Source organism: Megachile rotundata, chromosome 3 (genome assembly GCF_050947335.1).
Source record: "Megachile rotundata isolate GNS110a chromosome 3, iyMegRotu1, whole genome shotgun sequence".
Classification (NCBI taxonomy): Eukaryota; Metazoa; Arthropoda; class Insecta; order Hymenoptera; family Megachilidae; genus Megachile; species Megachile rotundata.
The window spans coordinates 8,028,123-8,047,458 of record NC_134985.1 but is presented as its reverse complement, the minus strand read 5'-3'; the positions used below and the strand labels follow the sequence as shown (position 1 = coordinate 8,047,458).

Below are 19,336 nucleotides of genomic sequence, written 5' to 3'. Positions count from 1 at the left end.
AATTGTAAAGTACACAAAGTGTGTGTCAGTATAATAATCAGGAGTGTGAGAAACTAATTTTTAAACTTTACTTCTTCATTTACTATCGCATATGCTAAATGAAATTCACGAAAATTTGCAAGAATTGTGTTAACTCGAGTTTCAAGGATAAATATGAATTTTTGTTCTACTTGCTTTCGTACAAATTAGGTTAGGTTAACCTTACTTTTCTGATGAGTATTAGACTTCCCTATTGACATTTGGAAGACAGTTAAAATATGAAAAAATGAGAACGAAAATCAATTTGAAATTACATTGAAACTTTATATATATATTTGTAACTTTACCTAGCCTTAACATAACTTAACCAAACCTAACCTAACCATATGTATATATATTAAGACAAGTAATAGTACATATGTATACATATTCAGACAAGACTTGTGTTACAGATTTGTTCGAATAAAAAAATTCTTCAAACTAAATTTCTTGAAACAAAATTTTCGAGCAATATTTGTATTGAAGTTTTGTAATAATTCATTAGATATACACGTAACATCAAGAAGTATCCGGCATTTTTTATTCTTTGAATCTGCTCGACATTGACTCGCAGTTTGCCAACGAGAAAGTTGGCTTCGGATCGAATTCGAAGACCGGCATCGTTCTCGTATCTAAAAAGAATACAGGTCGCGTGTGGGATGCACGAAATTGCATTGAAAATGTTTCGGCCGGCAACAAAACCGTGATTATTCAAGCGGAGACAAAGTCAGCTGTTTCGTGATACTAAATCATCATTATTAATAAAGCTACCGGCTGGCTCGGATTACCATACACACACGCTCGAATCGTTAATCTCGAATGGTAATCTGTCGATGAATGGATGAGAGAGTATTAATACTATCGAAATTCGGATTCTTTGATATATCGTATTTTTCTTTTGTTGTTTCAAACATTCTCGAGCTTACACAAATGGTACAAATGTTTTTCGTTCTTTTGAAATGATGTCAATGGTTATTTTTAAGTTGAATTATTATCAGATTTTTTGTTTGTGTTAAACTATATAATTTATTTAATTTATTTGCTAATTTATTTTGGTAATTCAATTTTTGGTAAATTCAATTCATTTTGGTACATTATTTAAACAAACATTGGTACATATTGATGTCAATGTGAAGAATGACATTCTTTTAGCTCTTTCTGGTTGAAAGATTTAAAATTATTCAAATTTGTACTATTAATTTTTCACCTTTTTTTATATTTAAACATGTCTTCCAACTCTGTCAACATTAAAACATAATTTCTTGTATCTACTAGTTTTAGTTTGCATTTTGTATAAAAATAATTTCAGTAAAACAAAGTTGTTCTTATTAATAACTAAATAGAATAATAATAATTTTTAATTATTTTTACAATAGTAAATTACTGATAAAATCAAATTTTAGCAAAACAAAATTTTATTGAGTACTTAATATATTTATTCAAACATGTAAATACTTAAATATTTAAATATAGAGCATACATATCCAAAACACATGACATCAATGAATCAATTCAACCATAAATCACACTGAATTTAACTAGTAGTAAATCTAATGCTAAACCACTGTTGACTACAGTACGTTCTTAACTAAAATTCAGAAGTAAAATGACCTAGAGGTCAGTCCGTAAATCACGTTTGCAGAATTAGCCCTTCGAGAGAATTGGCATTCCGCCATGTTTCCTCTCTTAAATCCATCCACTTCGAATATCGAACTACCTTACTCAAGAATAAATAGATAGAATTAGGGTAATACAAATCGTTTTACATCCCATGAATCCATCAAACTATTTCCTTCGATTCAAACGTCATGGTTGAAGCTGTTGGAACAGCTGATCGTGTCGGAAGTCACATGTCAGTGTCTTGGTATACGATTACTTGACCTAATTGCTGTTTACTATACTAGTTTACAATTATTGAGAACGTTTATTATCATCAGGAATATTAGAAGAGTACTGCTCATTTAACTTTTGTTCTTCAGAACTTTTTTTTCTTTATAAAAATCTTTTTTACTATTGGTCTTCATTATGATTCTCTACAATCATCCTCCATAAGCATCTTCCTAAATCATCCACTAAAATCATCCTCCAAAATCATTCTCCTACATCAATTTTCAAAATCATCCACAAAAATCATCCTTCTAAATCATCCTCCACAATCAACCTTCCTAAGCTTCTTCATCAAGCAACCCAAGACGACATCAAAATTATTGCAAACCCAACAACAAAAATCCTACTTGTACTCTTTATTATCCTTCACAATTGTACTTTATAATTGTTCTCCACAATCATCCTCCACAATCATCCTCTTAAGCTTCTTCATCAAGCAACCCAAGACGACATCAAAATTATTGCAACCCCAACAACAAAAATCCTACTTGTACTCTTTATTATTCTTCACAATTGTACTTTATAATTGTTCTCTACAATCATCCATCAAAATCATCCTCTTAAGCTTCTTCATCAAGCAACCCAAGACGACATCAAAATTATTGCAACCCCAACAACAAAAATCCTACTTGTACTCTTTATTATTCTTCACAATTGTACTTTATAATTGTTCTCCACAATCATCCATCAAAATCATCCTCCACGATCATCCTCTTAAGCTTCTTCATCAAGCAATGCAAGACCACATCAAAATTACTGCAAACCCAACAACAAAGATCCCACTCCTACTATTTATTATTCTTCATAATTATTCTTTACAATTATTGTCTGCAATCATCCACCATAATCATCCCCCATAATTATCCTCCATAATCATCCTACATAATCATCCACCACAATCATCCTCCTGACTCATTCTCCACAATGACTCCCAATCTTCAACATCAACCCACCTCAAACTCCATCAAAATGTATTCACCAAAACAACCATCATCAACACAGAGTCTCGCAAACCCAATAAAAACAATCATTCTCCCAAACTCGTGGTATTGTGATATACGAGTTGATTCCTTCGAAGAGCATCCATGTCATAAAGGGTTACGTATAATTATCTAAAGTGTGCGTTAAAGAGAGAGAGATAATCGTTGAGAAGAGAGTATAGAAGCATCGTTTGGAGCTGTTTTATTTTGGTCAGTGACTGGCTTTGCGTAACGTGTACGGCGATTGGTCGAGGTGCATGTAGTCCGGCAACGCGTAGACGCGTCGCGGCGCTGGGCGCCGCGCAAAGATAGTTGCTCCTAAAATGGCCCACGGTAACGCGATCCCCATCTGGATGCAAAAATAGGATCCCGCGGTTATCCGACCACGTTACGGCTCTCCTCTCTCTCTACATCCTACTCTCTGACCAAGCGAGAATGGTACCGCTCTCTTTTTCGCTCGACACCTCTATATTTCGCTCTTTTCATTGCGCCAGGTAGTCACCGGCTGTGTAACCCGCTGTGACCTTCTCCAAGGCGAGATCGTTGAGGGTGGACTATCGATGCACTTTCTCTGTTATTATTACATAGATATCAAGATATAATTATATCTTAATACAATTATGAGTGGCGTTGTATTGTCGCTTATAATATTTTCCACGCGTTGTATTACCACTCGTAATATTTTTCACACGTTATATCGCCACTCGTGATGTATCTCACGCGTTATATCGCCACGCGTTATAGTACCATGCGTTGTATTTACTACGTGTAGTATTTCTGACGCGTTATATCGCCACGAGTTATAATACCACGCGTTGTATTTCTCACGCGCTATATCACCACGCGTTGTATTTGCTATGTGTAGTATTTTTGACGCGTTATATCGCCACGAGTTATAGTACCACGTGTTGTATTTGCTACGTATAGTATTTCTCACGCGTTATATCGCCACGCGTTATAGTACCATGCGTTGTATTTGCTACGTGTAGTATTTCTCACGCGTTATATCGCCACGCGTTATAGTACCGTGCGTTGTATTTGCTATGTGTAGTATTTCTCACGCGTTATAGTACCATACATTATATTTGCTATGTGCAGTATTTCTCACGCATTATATCGCCAGGCGCTGTATCACCACGCGTTAAGTTGCGTTATATTATATCTTAATATAATTATTTATATCTTGACTACCTTTATACTGATTGATCGTTGAGATTTGAGATAAATTAATAAGGTGTAATTAGGAAGATTTTAGATATGTAAATCGTTGTAACTATCAGGGTTTAAGATGCGTTTGACTAGATTAATTATCTGGATTTAAGATGTAGTGATTATTTTAATTATCAAGATTTTAGGTATTTTCATTGCGTTAATTATTAAGGTTTAGGGGATTTGTTAGTAGGGTGTTATCTTAAGTATCAAGATGAAAGATACTTTAATTGCCTTAATTATCAAGGTTTAAAAAGTATTTAATCTTAATTATCAAGATTTAAGATTTATTGGTTATTTAAAGTACTAAGATTTAAGACTTTTATAGGGAAAGAAAATTAGAATATTTAGTTTTTATGTGTGATTTATGACATGGGGTTTTTATTAGGTTGGGGTTTATGAATTCTGAGGAGAAATCGGTATTATATAATAATATTGACCTCAACAACTCACGCGTTGTATCATCACCCATAATATACCCCACTCGTTATATCGCCGCTCATAATATTTTCAACGCGTTGTATCGCCACTCGTAATACTTTTCACGCGTTGTATCGCCACTCCTGATATATCTTACATAGTGTATCTCACGCATTATATTGCCACGCATTATATCGTCACGCGTTGTATTTGCTACGTGTAGTATTTTTCACGCATTATATCGTCACGTGTTATATTACCTTACATGATATATTCCACGTATTGTACTTATCACATATCATATTTGTCTCACTTTGTACATCCGCACAATGTGTTGCACAGTATTACACAATTCGCTGTAAAAAAAAATAAACCACGCAAACAATAAAACATCACCCTAATAATTAACCTTAAACTTTTACTAAATAATAAACAATCGTCTAAGTATATACCTATGTAAATCATAAAAAAAACTCAAGTGCATGTATAAATAATTAAAAACCTAATGAATCATTAAGAAAACCGAATGCATAAAAGAACATGTAAAAGCGAATCATAATTACACCTCATAATTATGACTCATCACGATACACACACTACAATAATTAAATTGTGTACCCATGTAACTAAAAGATAAATAGCAGAAATAAATATTAAGCACTCGAAACAAATATCATATCACTTATCTTTCAATTAATTGAATAATACCACTAGATCTTTTTTACCAATTTATTACACCGCGTATGTGGATTGATTACAATCTTTTGAGAAAGTACCGAAACATTTGATGAAAATAATGGAACATAAAAAGTGTGCGTGTACATATGATGCAGGTATGATTACTTTCACATGTTTGCTCGTTTCTTTTTCTTGGACCGAATTTATTGCACGCACGCTGCATCGCGTGCGAACGTGTCTCGAATTTCTGAACGATCGCGTCACCGACCCTACAATCCACTTAGCTGCTTAACCGTGATAACGAAAGTGCTGATCGTCGAGATTCTATGGAAAGTTTATTTTCGTTGAGAATCTCAGGCTGCTACTGTTAATCAATTTTTACCAGACCAGACTGTCAGATTTATTTCCTAATATTTATTCAATGTTAGGATCGTTAATTGAAATACAAAAGATCATATCAGAATATCTCACTATTTGAAACATTTGTTATTTTCAAATTATTATAATAAGATGATAATAAATTTGGTAGAAATTATTTCGGTAATCATTGACTTAAAAATTGGTATCAGATTACTGATATAATTGTTTAATATTTTAGGTATCTATTGATTGAGGATTATAGCAATTCGGACTACTTATGTTCTCATTAGAGAATACATACTAACATTTTAAAAAATTGAGCAATTTTGACAAATTATAAAATTGGTTAAAATTACTTAAGTACGGTTAGGTTCACCTAAAAATTGGTACCTGTTCATTGATATAATTGTTGAATATTTAATATAAAATTTGTTTAGAAATTATTATCATATGAGGCTACTAATAGAGACATAATAAAAGCATACAGAATATTTGGACAATTCTTCTTAAAAATAATTAGAAACAATTTAAAAATGAGCGAGTTAAAAATAATTTAGTAATTTCGACAGCAAGGTAAATTATTATAGTAAAAATAATATAAAATAATGCAATAATGTAATTATATGCTAGAAAAAATAATATACCACAGAAACTATTAAAACTTCTATACATCAATAACTAAAATTACAATATACAGAATATCTCATTAACGTAGGTCCCTGAAACGGACGGTACCTGACGTGATTCTGAATAAGATTTCCCTTTGCAAAAATGGGATACGAAGCATCGCTTTTGAATTATTAAGAAAAAACACGGACCAATCAGAGCGCGAGGATTACGCGTGCGCAGACGCGAGAACGGCAGCATCGGATAACGCGTAGTTATCCAACGCGTGGTAATCCAACGCGTAGTAATGCAACGTGTGGTAATGCAACGCGTGGTAATCCTACGCGTAGTAACCCAATGCGTAGTAATCCAACGCGTACTAATACAGCGTGTGGATATCCAACGCGTAGTAATCTAGCGCGTGCATATTCTACGCGTAGTAATCCAACGCGTAATAATGCAATGCGTGGTAATTCTAAGCGTAGGAATGTAATGCGTGGTGATCTAACGCGTAGTAATCCAGCATGTGGATATCCAACGCGTAGTTATCCAACGCGTGGTAATCCAACGCGTAGTAATGCAACGTGTGGTAATGCAACGCGTGGTAATCCTACGCGTAGTAATCCAATGCGTAGTAATCCAACGCATACTAATACAGCATGTGGATATCCAACGCGTAGTAATCTAGCGCGTGCATATTCTACGCGTAGTAATCCAACGCGTAATAATGCAACGCGTGGTAATTCTAAGCGTAGGAATCTAATGCGTGGTAATCTAACGCGTAGTAATCCAGCATGTGGATATCCAACGCGTAGTAATCCAACGCGTGGTAATCCAACGCGTAGTAATGCAACGTGTGGTAATGCAACGCGTGGTAATCCTACGCGTAGTAATCCAATGCGTAGTAATCCAAAGCGTACTAATACAGCGTGTGGATATCCAACGCGTAGTAATCTAGCGCGTGCATGTTCTATGTGTAGAAATCCAACGCGTAATAATGCAACGCGTGGTAATTCTAAGCGTAGGAATCTAATGCGTGGTAATCTAACGCGTAGTAATCCAGCATGTGGATATCCAACGCGTAGTAATCCAGCGCGTGGATATCCGACGCGTAGAAGTCCAACGCGTAATAATCCTCGCGCTCTGATTGGTTCGCATTTTTCTTTAATAATTCAAAAACGAAGCTTCGTACCCCATTTTTGCAAAGGAAAATCTTATTCAGAATCACGTGAGCTACCATTTCAGGGACCTACTAATTGTGAACCACCCTGTATAACTAAAAGAAAATAATTAAAATTGTTATTACATAAATAAATTGCATGTACAATTAAAGTGAGTAGAATAATTTCCCATATTTCACGTTTTCTCTCCGTTTACGTTATCTCTTAATAGCCCGATAATCAGTGACGTAATAACAATACTCTCCCTAATTAGTGAAATTAAATTAATTAAAATTGATGGTACCGGTGACCCCCATAACAGGCAACGCGTTAACTGTTGGGTCATCAGCATTTCACGTCAACATAGTACCGTGTGTAATTAGCGAATTGACTTAATTGCAACGAGCCTGAACAAAAATGAACGTCACCATGGCGCGTGACGACAATACAGAAAGAAAACGGTTCGTTTCCTTGATTCGTTCTGGTCCAGTTCAGAAGAACGAGAGGAAATACACTTAGAAAAGGAAACAGCCTTCTAATGAAACAAAAGTAACAAAGTCGGAAATGATTGAAAAGAAACCTTTTCCTTTTTCATTTGAAAGGAACCTGTTCACCGGAGAACAGGAAACGGAAATTAAAATGCATCTTGTATGAAAATGAATATTAATTACACTGGTGGATTAATGTGCGGTTTTCTTTTTGCTTGCAGTTCAAGGGGAGATTGTGATGCAGACGACGCCCACGGTACCAACGTAAGTATTTTTTAGTTTTTGTTGGAAGCATTTTAAATGTGAAGATTTGTGGGATTTTTAAATAAATTTTAGTGGCAATTTTTGATCTTCAAATAAATTTTAGTGGACATTTTTAGGATTTTTATATGAATCACAATGTAAATTTTTAGAATTTTTAGAGGAATGTTAATGTGTATTTTTGGAATTTTTAAATGAATCACAATTTGAATTTTTAGAATTTCTAAATAAATTTTAATATGAACTCTTAGAATTTTCAAAATGGATCTCAATGTGAATTTTTAGAATTTTTAAATGAATCACAAAATGAGTTTTTAGAATTTTTAAATGAACCTCAATTTTAATTTATACAATTTCCAAATAAATTTTAAGGCGATTTTTTAAATAAATCTTTATATGAATTATTTTATCCTAATCTCAATACAAATTTTCATATATTTAATCTCATCATAAAATATGAAAAAAAAATTCTTTTCCCAAATCTTTAATTTCTTCAAGACGTCCAAATAATAAACAAATAAACAATAAACAAATAATAAACAAATTTGTTAATAAACAAATTTCCTCACTAAAAAAATATAAAAAAGAACATTCTTCTAAATAACATTTGAAATGTCCCAACGTTATAAAAATCGAGGAGTAAGCCTGAAAATATTTCCTTGTCAATTTTTAATTGTAGCTTGAATTAATAATTAATCAATGTTACATTAGATAATTAAAGTAGTTTCGATAAAAAAATTGATTAATTACGAAAAAAAAGTTGAATCATATTATTGTACAGTTGCATGCAGAATTATTGCACTAATAATTTCTGAAAAAATGCTATTCATTTAGTTTCTGAAGTAAATTAGGCGTGAATTAGCGGTAATTAGCTTCTCAGCTGAGATTCCACTTTGATACCGGTACACGTGCCATCATCTTTACTGCTAAAAAAATGAATTTATTCAGCAGTACTATTTTTAGAGAAATAGAAATTTGTCGCAAATCAGAATAATTAATTTTTTGTTATTTATTTGTTTTACAATTTCTTATAGGAATATCATTTTAACTATACATTAATGAACGTTTATATGATAAACTAAATAATATTCAAATAATATTTTGTATGTACTCAAACAAAAATATCTTTTGTGGTTGTTTATAAAACAAATTTTGTATAGTTATTTATACAAAAATATTTTTGATAGGTACTTGAAAAAAAAATATTCTAGATTTACTTTTATGAAAAAATCTTTAACAGTAACTTATAAAAAAATATCATTGACAGTTACTTATCAAAAAAAAATCTTTGTCAGTTACTTATAAAAAAAAATCTTTTACACTTACTTGTACAAAAAAATCTTTAGCAGTTACTTATAACTATATTTTATATTTACTTACACAAAAAAATCTTTTATGGTTACATATAAAAAAAAATATTTTATGTCTATCTATACAACAAAATGTTTCATATCCATTCATAACAAAAAAATGTTTTACTTGTGCTCATAAAAAAGAAATATTTCTCATCTGTTCATAATAAAAAATTGATTTACAAATGAACATTTTACAGAATTCATAAATTTTGAAGAAAAGTTGTACAGTAAAGAAAATTATCGCAAATAAAAAATTGTTATTTTTATAAATAATGTTAATGTGATGTTTTGTACAGTTTTACCGGCAGACCCGGTGATCCATCACCGCCGGTTTTCGAGCAAATTTTCAAGAACGCCAGATTCGCGCAGGGTGGAAACGCAATTTTTGAGGGTCGTGTAAGAGGAAACCCGAAGCCCACCGTGTCATGGACACACAAGGGTGCACCGTTGTTGGAGTCATGGAAAATTCGAATGTCGTACGATGATAAAACAGGAGCAGTCACGCTTCAAATTAATCAGATCGGCCCTGGTGATGAGGGCGAATACACGTGCAGTGCTAAAAATCAATATGGTGGGTGATCGAAATATTTATTTGTAACTGATTAATCTAATCTTGTAAATTTATTGATATAACACTGGTCAAATAGTATAAATTCGCCTAACTATTAAAATAGGAGAAATTCATTGTTCTAAGACTGTTAAATATTCATTGACTCTTAATGAACCTAACCTAACCTTCATTGAACTTAATATATCCTAACCTAATATTCATTGAACTTAATCTAACCTAACCTTAATGGAACTTAACCTAATCTAACCTAACCTACCATTAGATTCAAAATTATGATTTTCTCAAGCTTTTTACATTCTCAAATTGTCATATTAGTAATTTATCTTGTTTTCAAAGATCTAAGATCGTAGATTCTTAAATTCTCGAATTCTCGAATTTCCAAATCCTTTAATCCCCAAATCTTGAAATTTCCAAATCCCTAAATTCCCAAACTCTCTTATTTCCAAATTGTTAAGTTCCCAAATTCTCCAATTTTCAAATCTCTAAATCCCCAAATTTCTAAATCTCCAAATACTTAAATCCCCAAATCTCTCAAATTTCCAAATCCCCATATTTCCAAATCTCCCAAATTTCCAAGTCCTCCAAATTCCCAAATCCCCCAAATTTCCAAATCTCACAAATTCCCAAATTTCCTAAATTTCCAAGGCCTCCAAATTCCCAAATTTCCTAAATTTCCAAGGCCTCCAAATTCCCAAATACCCCGAATTTTCAAATCTCCCAAATTTCCAAATCTCCCAAATTCCCAAATCCCCCAATTTCCAAATCCCCCAATTCCCAAATCTCCCAATTCCCAAATCCCTCAATTCCCAAATTCCCAAATTCCCAAATTCCCCAAATTTCCAAATTCCCAAATTCCCAAATTCCCCAAATTTCCAAATCTCACAAATTCCCAAATTTCCTAAATTTCCTAAATTTCCAAATCCTCCAAATTCCCAAATCCCCCAATTTCCAAATCCCCCAATTCCCAAATCCCCCAATTTCCAAATCCCCCAAATCCCAAATCTCCCAATTCCCAAATCCCTCAATTCCCAAATTCCCCAATTCCCAAATTCTCCAAATCCTTAAACCCTTAAATCCTCAAATTCCCGAATTCCCCAATTTCCCAACGTACCATATTCTCATCGTCTTCTCAAACGTCTTAAGAATCATTGAAGAGTCAATCATCAAAGAAACTTTAATTTGTAAATATTGTAATTTTACCTATTTAATAAATAAAAAAATAATTCTCTTTTACAGGAGAAGCGATCTGTTCCGTTTATATCCAACCAGAAGGATTCGGACCTCCACCTCAGCAGCAACTAGGCGGTTACCGGAAGGAGTTCTCGCAGAGCTTCCAATCCACCGAGCAAAAGAGTCAAACCGGAAGTCAGTCCTTCCAGCAACGCAGCTATCAGCAAACGATCGACAAACGTTATGTTAATGGCACCAGCACAAGCATTGAAGATTTCAAGGTTTATTTCTCTATAAAACATTCTTCTAATCACAAAATAATACTTTATATAAACTACTTCTTATTTTTAAATTAATTTTAAATAAATAATAATGATAATTCTTCTTGTATGAAATAAAAAATAATCGCAACTCTTATCTACATGAGATACATGAGGTACATTTTTCTAAATCTACATATGAATTAATGAGATATAATGATTCTCAGGTGGACACGTTCGAATACAGACTGCTGCGTGAAACCGAATTTCGAGAATCGATTACTCGCCGTTTCGTGGGCGAATCGGACGTACAAATTTCGACGGTGGTAGATCGTAACCTGGGACCGGTTGCACCTCCGCAAATCACCCAGAAGCCGAGAAATTCGAAGCTCATTGAAGGATCCGATGCTGTTTTCACTGCGAAGATATCTGGCAATCCGAAACCAAGAGTGAGTATCATTCCTTCAATCATGAATGACTAACAATCAATCATCATAACTTATTTAATTTCTTTATCAATTTTTTTCATATTAAAATGTGAAGTAGTTTGAATTTATAATATATTTAATATACTTGTGCATAATTGGTAAAAAGCTATTCATTTTTATTATTTATTATGAAAATGTATGTATAGTTGTTATAACATATGTATTATAATTATGGATGAAAATTATGTTATAATATGTTATGTATATGTTGTATATTTACATGCATGTGCATATCACTTTCTACATCATACATGTTCATATATATATGTATATGTGTACACAGTATATTCTATATGTATGTTATACATGTACATATACATATGCATATGTATACAGTATGTTCTATATGCCATACATGTACATATACATATGCATATGTATACAGTATGTTCTATATGTTCTACATGTACACATACATTTGTATATTTATACAGTATATTCTATATGTTATACATGTACATATACATATGTGTATGTGTACAGTACGTTGCATATGTTACACATGTATAATATACATACATAATTAATTCAGTTTAACAAGATCAAATTCAACCCTGCCATAATTTTCAAGGTTTACTCAATTTCATCTTCACTATATTTTTTTTTTACAACAAAAATAAAAATTCAAAAAATTGTTACAATAAAAAGTAACTCAACAGAAACCGTTCGACATGCAAAATCTTTTGAGCAAAATTTATTTGATGCTTTATATAATACATTTATTTATATTGACTCATTAGTTTTGTCACGTATTATTTCAGTTTGTATCTAAATAATTTATGGAGAATGTTTTTTATAATTTTTACAGTTAACTTGGTTCAAAAACGGCCAAAGGATCCGCGAATCACAACGCGTGGAGATGAGCTATTCGAATCAACAGGCAACACTGAGGGTCAGAGTAGCTTTGCCGGAAGACAGTGGCCATTACACTTTGCTCTCGGAAAATCCTCAGGGTTGCACCGTTAGCTCTGCATATTTGGCAATCGAGTCGAGCGATCAAGTAGATCAAGCATATCAGACACAGAGAGAAGCCGTCAAGACTCAACAAGTAGAATCTACCGGCGAAACCGACTCTGGCAAGGTTTTACCACCGAATTTTGTTCGCACCTGCACCGATCGTGATGCTACCGAAGGAAAAATGACTAGGTACACATTCTATTCTCTAAATTCAGTACAATTTTTATTAAAATTATTTTATGTATAAATAAAATTAAATGTCGAAAAAATTATGAAAAAAAAAATAATTTATTCAAGAAAAAATTGTGGATTTTAAAAAATTGTGGACTGTAGATTTAATTTATCTTGGAAGATGGCTTCATTTATTTTAGAAAATGTAGTAATTTCAATTTTACGTATATTTCAAATTTGTTTAAACAATTTTAATTCTAATGTCAAATAATTTTATATTAATTTTATTTTGATCTTAACTTTTATTTTGTTATCAGTTTATCAATTTTGATGGACTAATTTTAGTCGATGAATTTGACATCACTTTTCATTTTTATTCTATTAATTATTTGATATTAATATTACTTTTATGTCGATGTTAATTTTGTTTGTACAAATTAATTGAAATTTGTGTACATCGTTTTTTATCAATTTTATAATTTTCATTCAATTTGATCAAATCTATAATTTTCTTGTAAGAACATCTCAGCCAATCATCTCTTCCCTGCACAATAATTTTTAACATTATTATTTATTGTATTTATGTAAGATGCATTTACAAAATTTTTAGGTTTGACTGTCGTGTAACTGGCCGTCCGTATCCGGAAGTGACATGGTACATAAATGGCCAACAAGTGGCCAACGATCTGACCCACAAGATCCTCGTGAACGAATCCGGAAACAATTCTCTGATGATCACAAACGTGAGCCGCGCGGACGCCGGCGTCGTGACGTGCGTCGCAAGAAACAAAGCCGGTGAAACCTCCTTCCAATGTAACCTGAACGTCATCGAGAAGGAACAAGTCGTTGCTCCTAAATTCGTCGAACGATTCACAACGACGAATGTGAAGGAAGGAGAACCTGTTGTGTTCATGGCACGCGCGGTTGGCACTCCTGTCCCTCGAATCACCTGGCAAAAGGTAAACCCTCATCTGTGAACATTATTCAGATTTTAAAGAATTTCGGAATATTGAAGGTTTAATTTTTGTCCCACCTCCAAAAGGTAAACTCTCATATGTGGACATTATTTAGATTTTAGAGAATTTGGGAATATTGAAGGTTTAATTTCTGTCCCATCCGCAAAATAATCCAAATTTTAAGTTTACACATTTTTAAAAAAAATTATATTTTACATTAAAAATTTCCGTAAAATATATATATAATTTCGTAAAATTATGATAAAGAAGAAAAGTATGGTTAGAGACATTTTCTGATTTGTGCAGGATGGAGTGCCAATAACACCTGGACCGGAAGTTCGTATATCGACGGACGGTAGCGGAGCTTCAACTTTGGACATACCCTGCGCAAAATTGTCAGATGCAGCTTGGTACCAATGCACAGCACAGAATGTAGCCGGTTCAACGGCTACCAGAGCACGGCTTTTCGTAGAAACACCGAAAGGAGTAGCCCCCCCCGAACCAAGACGCCTGAATTTACCCCGACCGACGAAAGTCATCGAACCTGAGTGAGTAAACATATTAAATCTCCCTACAAAAGAAGGTTATAATAATCTACAAGAATCTGCACGTCATCTAAAAATTATTGAAGATTTTACAATTAGTTCAGTGATAAATACTAACGCAATAATTTTGTCTTTACGCAATCTTGAAGGGAAATAACGGTAGGAACCTTGAATTGAATTAATCTTAAAAATGGTGGAGGAGGAAAATAACTATGAGATTGTTTTGCAGACCTGCGCCTGGCCCCGAAGTGATTTATTTGAGACACGTGGAACGCGCCAAGCCGTATTTGCCTCCACCCGAGGAGGACCGAGTTTATCCACCGCCACGTTTCATCATACCATTAAGGGACGTCCATCAGATCGAGGGTGGACGGATTCACTTCGAGGCCAGAATCGAACCGGTGGGCGATCCCACTATGAGGGTAGAGTGGTACGTCAATGGAAGAGCTCTCGATGCGAGTGAGTACCTTGTGAAGTTAGGGTCGCGGTAACTGAGCGGCGTTGCGCGCGCAAGCTATCAGTTACGGCGGGAAGTGGTTTCGACCGAACCGTGAAATGAAGATCTGTGCTGATTGATGTGAATATTTCAGGCTCCCGTGCGACTTCCATTTTCCGATTTGGCTTTATCTCTCTCGACCTGATCAGCATCGTTGTACAAGACAGCGGTGAATACGTATGCCGTGTCGTGAGTTCGACTGGAGTCGCTGAATCTCGAGCTACCCTCAGCGTGACACGTAAGTTACTTGCAGTGTCAACTTTAGAACATTCTACCGTGAAACTATTTGCTATTGAACCTTATTGAAAAAATGATCCGAAAATAATATGACCAGGAAATGTAGTAATAAGTGATAGGTAAAGGAGTGTTTAACTGCCAGCATTGTAAACTTGATAATGTTATTTCAGCACGCGCAACAATCGAACAGGCTAGCCAACACCCCGACAGCCTTCAGTACATTCAACAGCTCGAGGATTACAGCAAATATCAAAGACAGGAGAGTGTGGAGGAGATCTCTTCACAGCGGCCGGCCTTCATCCGACCACTCCAGGATCTAGGAGAACTGCAGGAAGGACGAAACGCCCATTTTGAGGCGCAACTCACTCCTGTCAGCGATCCGACGATGAAAGTGGAGTGGTACAAGGATGGCAGGCCAATCACAGCTAGTAAGTATTCTTCCCTAAATGTGGACCCACTTATTTGAAAACTTTTTACTCAAATTTAATTTGATCAAGGTTACTGATCAAGGATTCAATGATCTCACTTATTACTTAACACATATTAATTTTTCTTATGTATGTTGTTTGACTGTGAGTATAATGTTAGACAGTATAATGTTTATTCTAACAATAAGTAAAAGTATGTAGCTGTATCTGGATAGAAGTAGCTAGGTACATATCAATCTAGGTACAAATAGCTTGTGACATGTCCTAGATAGAAGTACCTAGATATCTTAAAAACTAGATAGAAGTATCCAGTTACATCTCAACCTGAGTACAAGTAGTTAGTTACATGTCAACTCACGTACATGTACCTATTATACAAACTAGATGAAAGTACCTAGCTCCATAATAACCTAGGTATAAGTAGTTAGCTATAAACCTAGGTACAAATAGTTAGCTCCTTAAGTCCAATCCTTATCCAAGTAGTTAGTCTTCATATCAACCTAAATACGAGTAGTTACCCTACACCGTAACCTAGGTAGAAGTAGTTAGTCCACATCTCATCCTAAATACAAGTAGTTAGCTTCATAACATCAGACTCTGATCTAAATGACTAATGATGATTTCCAGGCTCAAGAATCACAACCATCTTCAACTTCGGGTACGTCTCGCTCAATATATTGCACCTACGAGCTGAAGATGCCGGTTCTTATACTGTCAGAGCTGTGAACCGCTTGGGAGAGGCTGTCAGCTCCGCGTCTCTCCGTGTCTATGGTAAATGTCGTTGAAATAGCAACTTGATCACTTATTTACTACTAAAACTTGATCACACAGAATACTATCTTAATATACATATACTATCTAAATGTCTGTATAAATATAGACATCTTGATTCGCCTTGAAAGAGTAACAAGGATAAGATTTTAAACGTCGTTTATAGTTTGTTCACAAATAATGAACAGATTGTATATAAGCGTTTGGTTTGTACAGCACGCACAAGCGTTACTACAGATTTGGGAATCCCCGAGCAACAGAGGTACATCGAGGCTGCCGAGGAATTGGAAGCATATCAACAGGCTATGCACCAGAAATACGTGCAGGAACAGCCTGAACCGACCAGCCCACCGGAATTCAAATCTCCTATTAAGGATCAGAACAGCATACGAGAAGGCGGTTTTGCTCACTTTGAAGCACGCCTAGAACCTGTCGGCGATCCTGACTTGAAAGTTGAATGGCTTAAAGATGGACGCCCTGTAGAAGCTAGTAAGTTTCCTAGTCTTAGAATTCCAAACATTGCAAAATTCTGGAGACATAAAGATATAATATTGCAATATGGGTTGGGTCTATGGATCTGAGCTTGTAGTATTTAATTTTGGAAATTGTGAAGTCTGAAAAGTTCAGAGGTCCTATGGTCTAAAGATCCAATGTTCCAAGGTTGCAAAGTTCCAAATTCCCAAATTTCCATCTCCCCGAATTCCCATCCCTTCAAATTCCCATCTCTACAAATTCCCATCTCCCCAAATTCCCATCTCCTCAAATTTCCATCACCCCAAATTCCCATCTCCCCAAATTTCCATCCCTCCAAATTCCCATCTCTTCAAATTCCCAGCCCACCAAATTTCCATCTCCCCAAATTTCCATCCCGCCAAATTCTCATCTCCTCAAATTTCCATCACCCCAAATTCCCATCTCCCCAAATTTCCATCCCTCCAAATTCCCATCTCTTCAAATTCCCAGCCCTCCAAATTTCCATCTCCCCAAATTTCCATCCCGCCAAATTCTCATCTCCTCAAATTCCCATCTCCCCAAATTCCCATCTCCCCAAGTTCTCACCCTCCAAATTCCCATCTCGCCAAATTTCCATCCCTCCAAATTCCCATCTCCCAAAATTCCCATCTCCTCAAATTTCCATCTCTCCAAATTCCCATCTCCCCAAATTTCCATCTCCCCAAATTCCCATCTCCCCAAATTCCCATCTCTCCAAATTTCCATCCCTTCAAATTCCCATCTCCCCAAGTTCCCATCCCTCAAAATTCCCACCTCCCCAAATTCCCAAAATCCCAAAATCGCAAGATCCTAAACCTCCACACTTCTACAGTTCCACCCTCTCAAACTCCCAACCCCCAAAATTTCTAAAATTCCAAAAAATCAATTTTTCCAAATTCCACCAGGTTCCCGTATCACGACATTCTTCAACTTCGGTTACGTCGCACTGACCATCAAGTACGTGACCATCCACGACGTGGGAATATACACTTGTCGAGCTTACAACCGCGCAGGAGAAGCTCACACGACCGCTCAACTGAGCGTGATCAGCAAGAACGACGTCATCTACGACAGTCAGCACCCAACTGGACTACAGAAGATCCAAACCTTGGAAGATTCCAGCAGATACTCGCGACAAGTTCAAGAGGAGACGCAAGTCACTCAGGCTCCAAGATTTCTGGGAACCTTGAAGGGCACCAATAAAATTGTAGAAGGTCAACGTGCCCACTTCGAGGCTCGCGTCGAACCTCAAAGCGACCTTACCATGAAAATCGAATGGTACCACAATGGGAAACCCATCACTGCTGCGAACAGGATTCAAACTTATCATGACTTTGGATATGTGGCTATCGATATTCTTCAAGTCAGACCTGAAGACGCTGGTACCTACACTGTCGTCGCCAGAAACGCACTTGGAGAGGCGAAGTTGTCTGCTACTATGGTTGTAGAAAGTACGTTCTTGATTGTTTTATAGTTTAATTGTAGAAAATTATTTTTTAAATGAGAAATATAATAGTGATCTTCGGGACGATAGTAGGTTATGTGAAATTGTTAATGTGGTTGTAGAAAGTATGTTATTGTTTTATAGTTTAATTGTGGAAAATAATTTCTTTAATGAAAAATATTGTACTGGTCTTCGAGAGGATAATAGGTTATATGATACAATTTTAGAGATATTTAAAAAATTTGAAAAAATGTTTGAAGATATTTTAAATTCAACTTTGAGATATTTTGTATGTTCACATTGATTAATTATATAATTATTGTTTGTAGCACGTTCGAGTGTGGATACCAGCAGCATGCACCGCACGTCCTACGAGAAGACTCAGCGCCTAGAAGAATCAAAATTCGTCGAGCCTCAATACCACATCGAAGAAATATCAAAATCGAAGCCAATATTCGTCCAGCCATTAAGCGACCCGAAACCCGTGAGCGAGGGCAAAAATATTCACCTTGAATGTCGTTTAGAACCGATGGGAGATCCGACAATGAGAGTCGAGTGGTTCCAAAATGGCCGCCCCGTTACTGTTGGCTCAAGATTCAGAACTTACTATGATTTCGGTTTCGTCGCTTTGGATATCGTACATTCGACAGTACTTGACTCTGGAGAATACACTGTTAGAGCCACTAATCATCTTGGCACTGCTCATACTTCAGCCTGTGTACGCGTTATTGGAAAGTCTGATGTTGTCACGGACACTCAGCATGAACAGTCTTTGGAGCAGATTCAGATGCTTGAAGATGCGGCGAGGTTGGTGATATTTAATTGTTTTTGGTAGATTAGTGACTGAAGGATAGTTGTTTAAGTTTGTTAAACTTGTCCATATATACACATGTGGATCCATAGGTGATTTATTCTGTCAAACCCAACC

At 35.2% G+C, this 19,336-nt stretch overlaps 1 protein-coding gene across 16 annotated transcripts in view; it reads left to right on the top strand.

Annotated features, from left to right (window-relative positions):
* sls (sallimus) overlaps positions 1 to 19,336 on the top strand; it is a 171,363-nt gene that overhangs the window by 29,525 nt on the left and 122,502 nt on the right. For all 16 annotated transcript variants that reach the window (XM_076529445.1, XM_076529444.1, XM_076529439.1 and 13 more), the window contains exons 3-16: positions 8,028 to 8,070; positions 9,719 to 9,993; positions 11,230 to 11,444; positions 11,651 to 11,872; positions 12,720 to 13,057; positions 13,650 to 13,998; positions 14,302 to 14,543; positions 14,770 to 14,999; positions 15,131 to 15,274; positions 15,444 to 15,701; positions 16,329 to 16,472; positions 16,689 to 16,961; positions 17,870 to 18,415; positions 18,738 to 19,215. In XM_076529445.1, the coding sequence (XP_076385560.1) occupies positions 8,028 to 8,070; positions 9,719 to 9,993; positions 11,230 to 11,444; positions 11,651 to 11,872; positions 12,720 to 13,057; positions 13,650 to 13,998; positions 14,302 to 14,543; positions 14,770 to 14,999; positions 15,131 to 15,274; positions 15,444 to 15,701; positions 16,329 to 16,472; positions 16,689 to 16,961; positions 17,870 to 18,415; positions 18,738 to 19,215 (3,757 nt within the window). The remainder of the gene's footprint in view (positions 1 to 8,027; positions 8,071 to 9,718; positions 9,994 to 11,229; positions 11,445 to 11,650; positions 11,873 to 12,719; positions 13,058 to 13,649; positions 13,999 to 14,301; positions 14,544 to 14,769; positions 15,000 to 15,130; positions 15,275 to 15,443; positions 15,702 to 16,328; positions 16,473 to 16,688; positions 16,962 to 17,869; positions 18,416 to 18,737; positions 19,216 to 19,336) is intronic.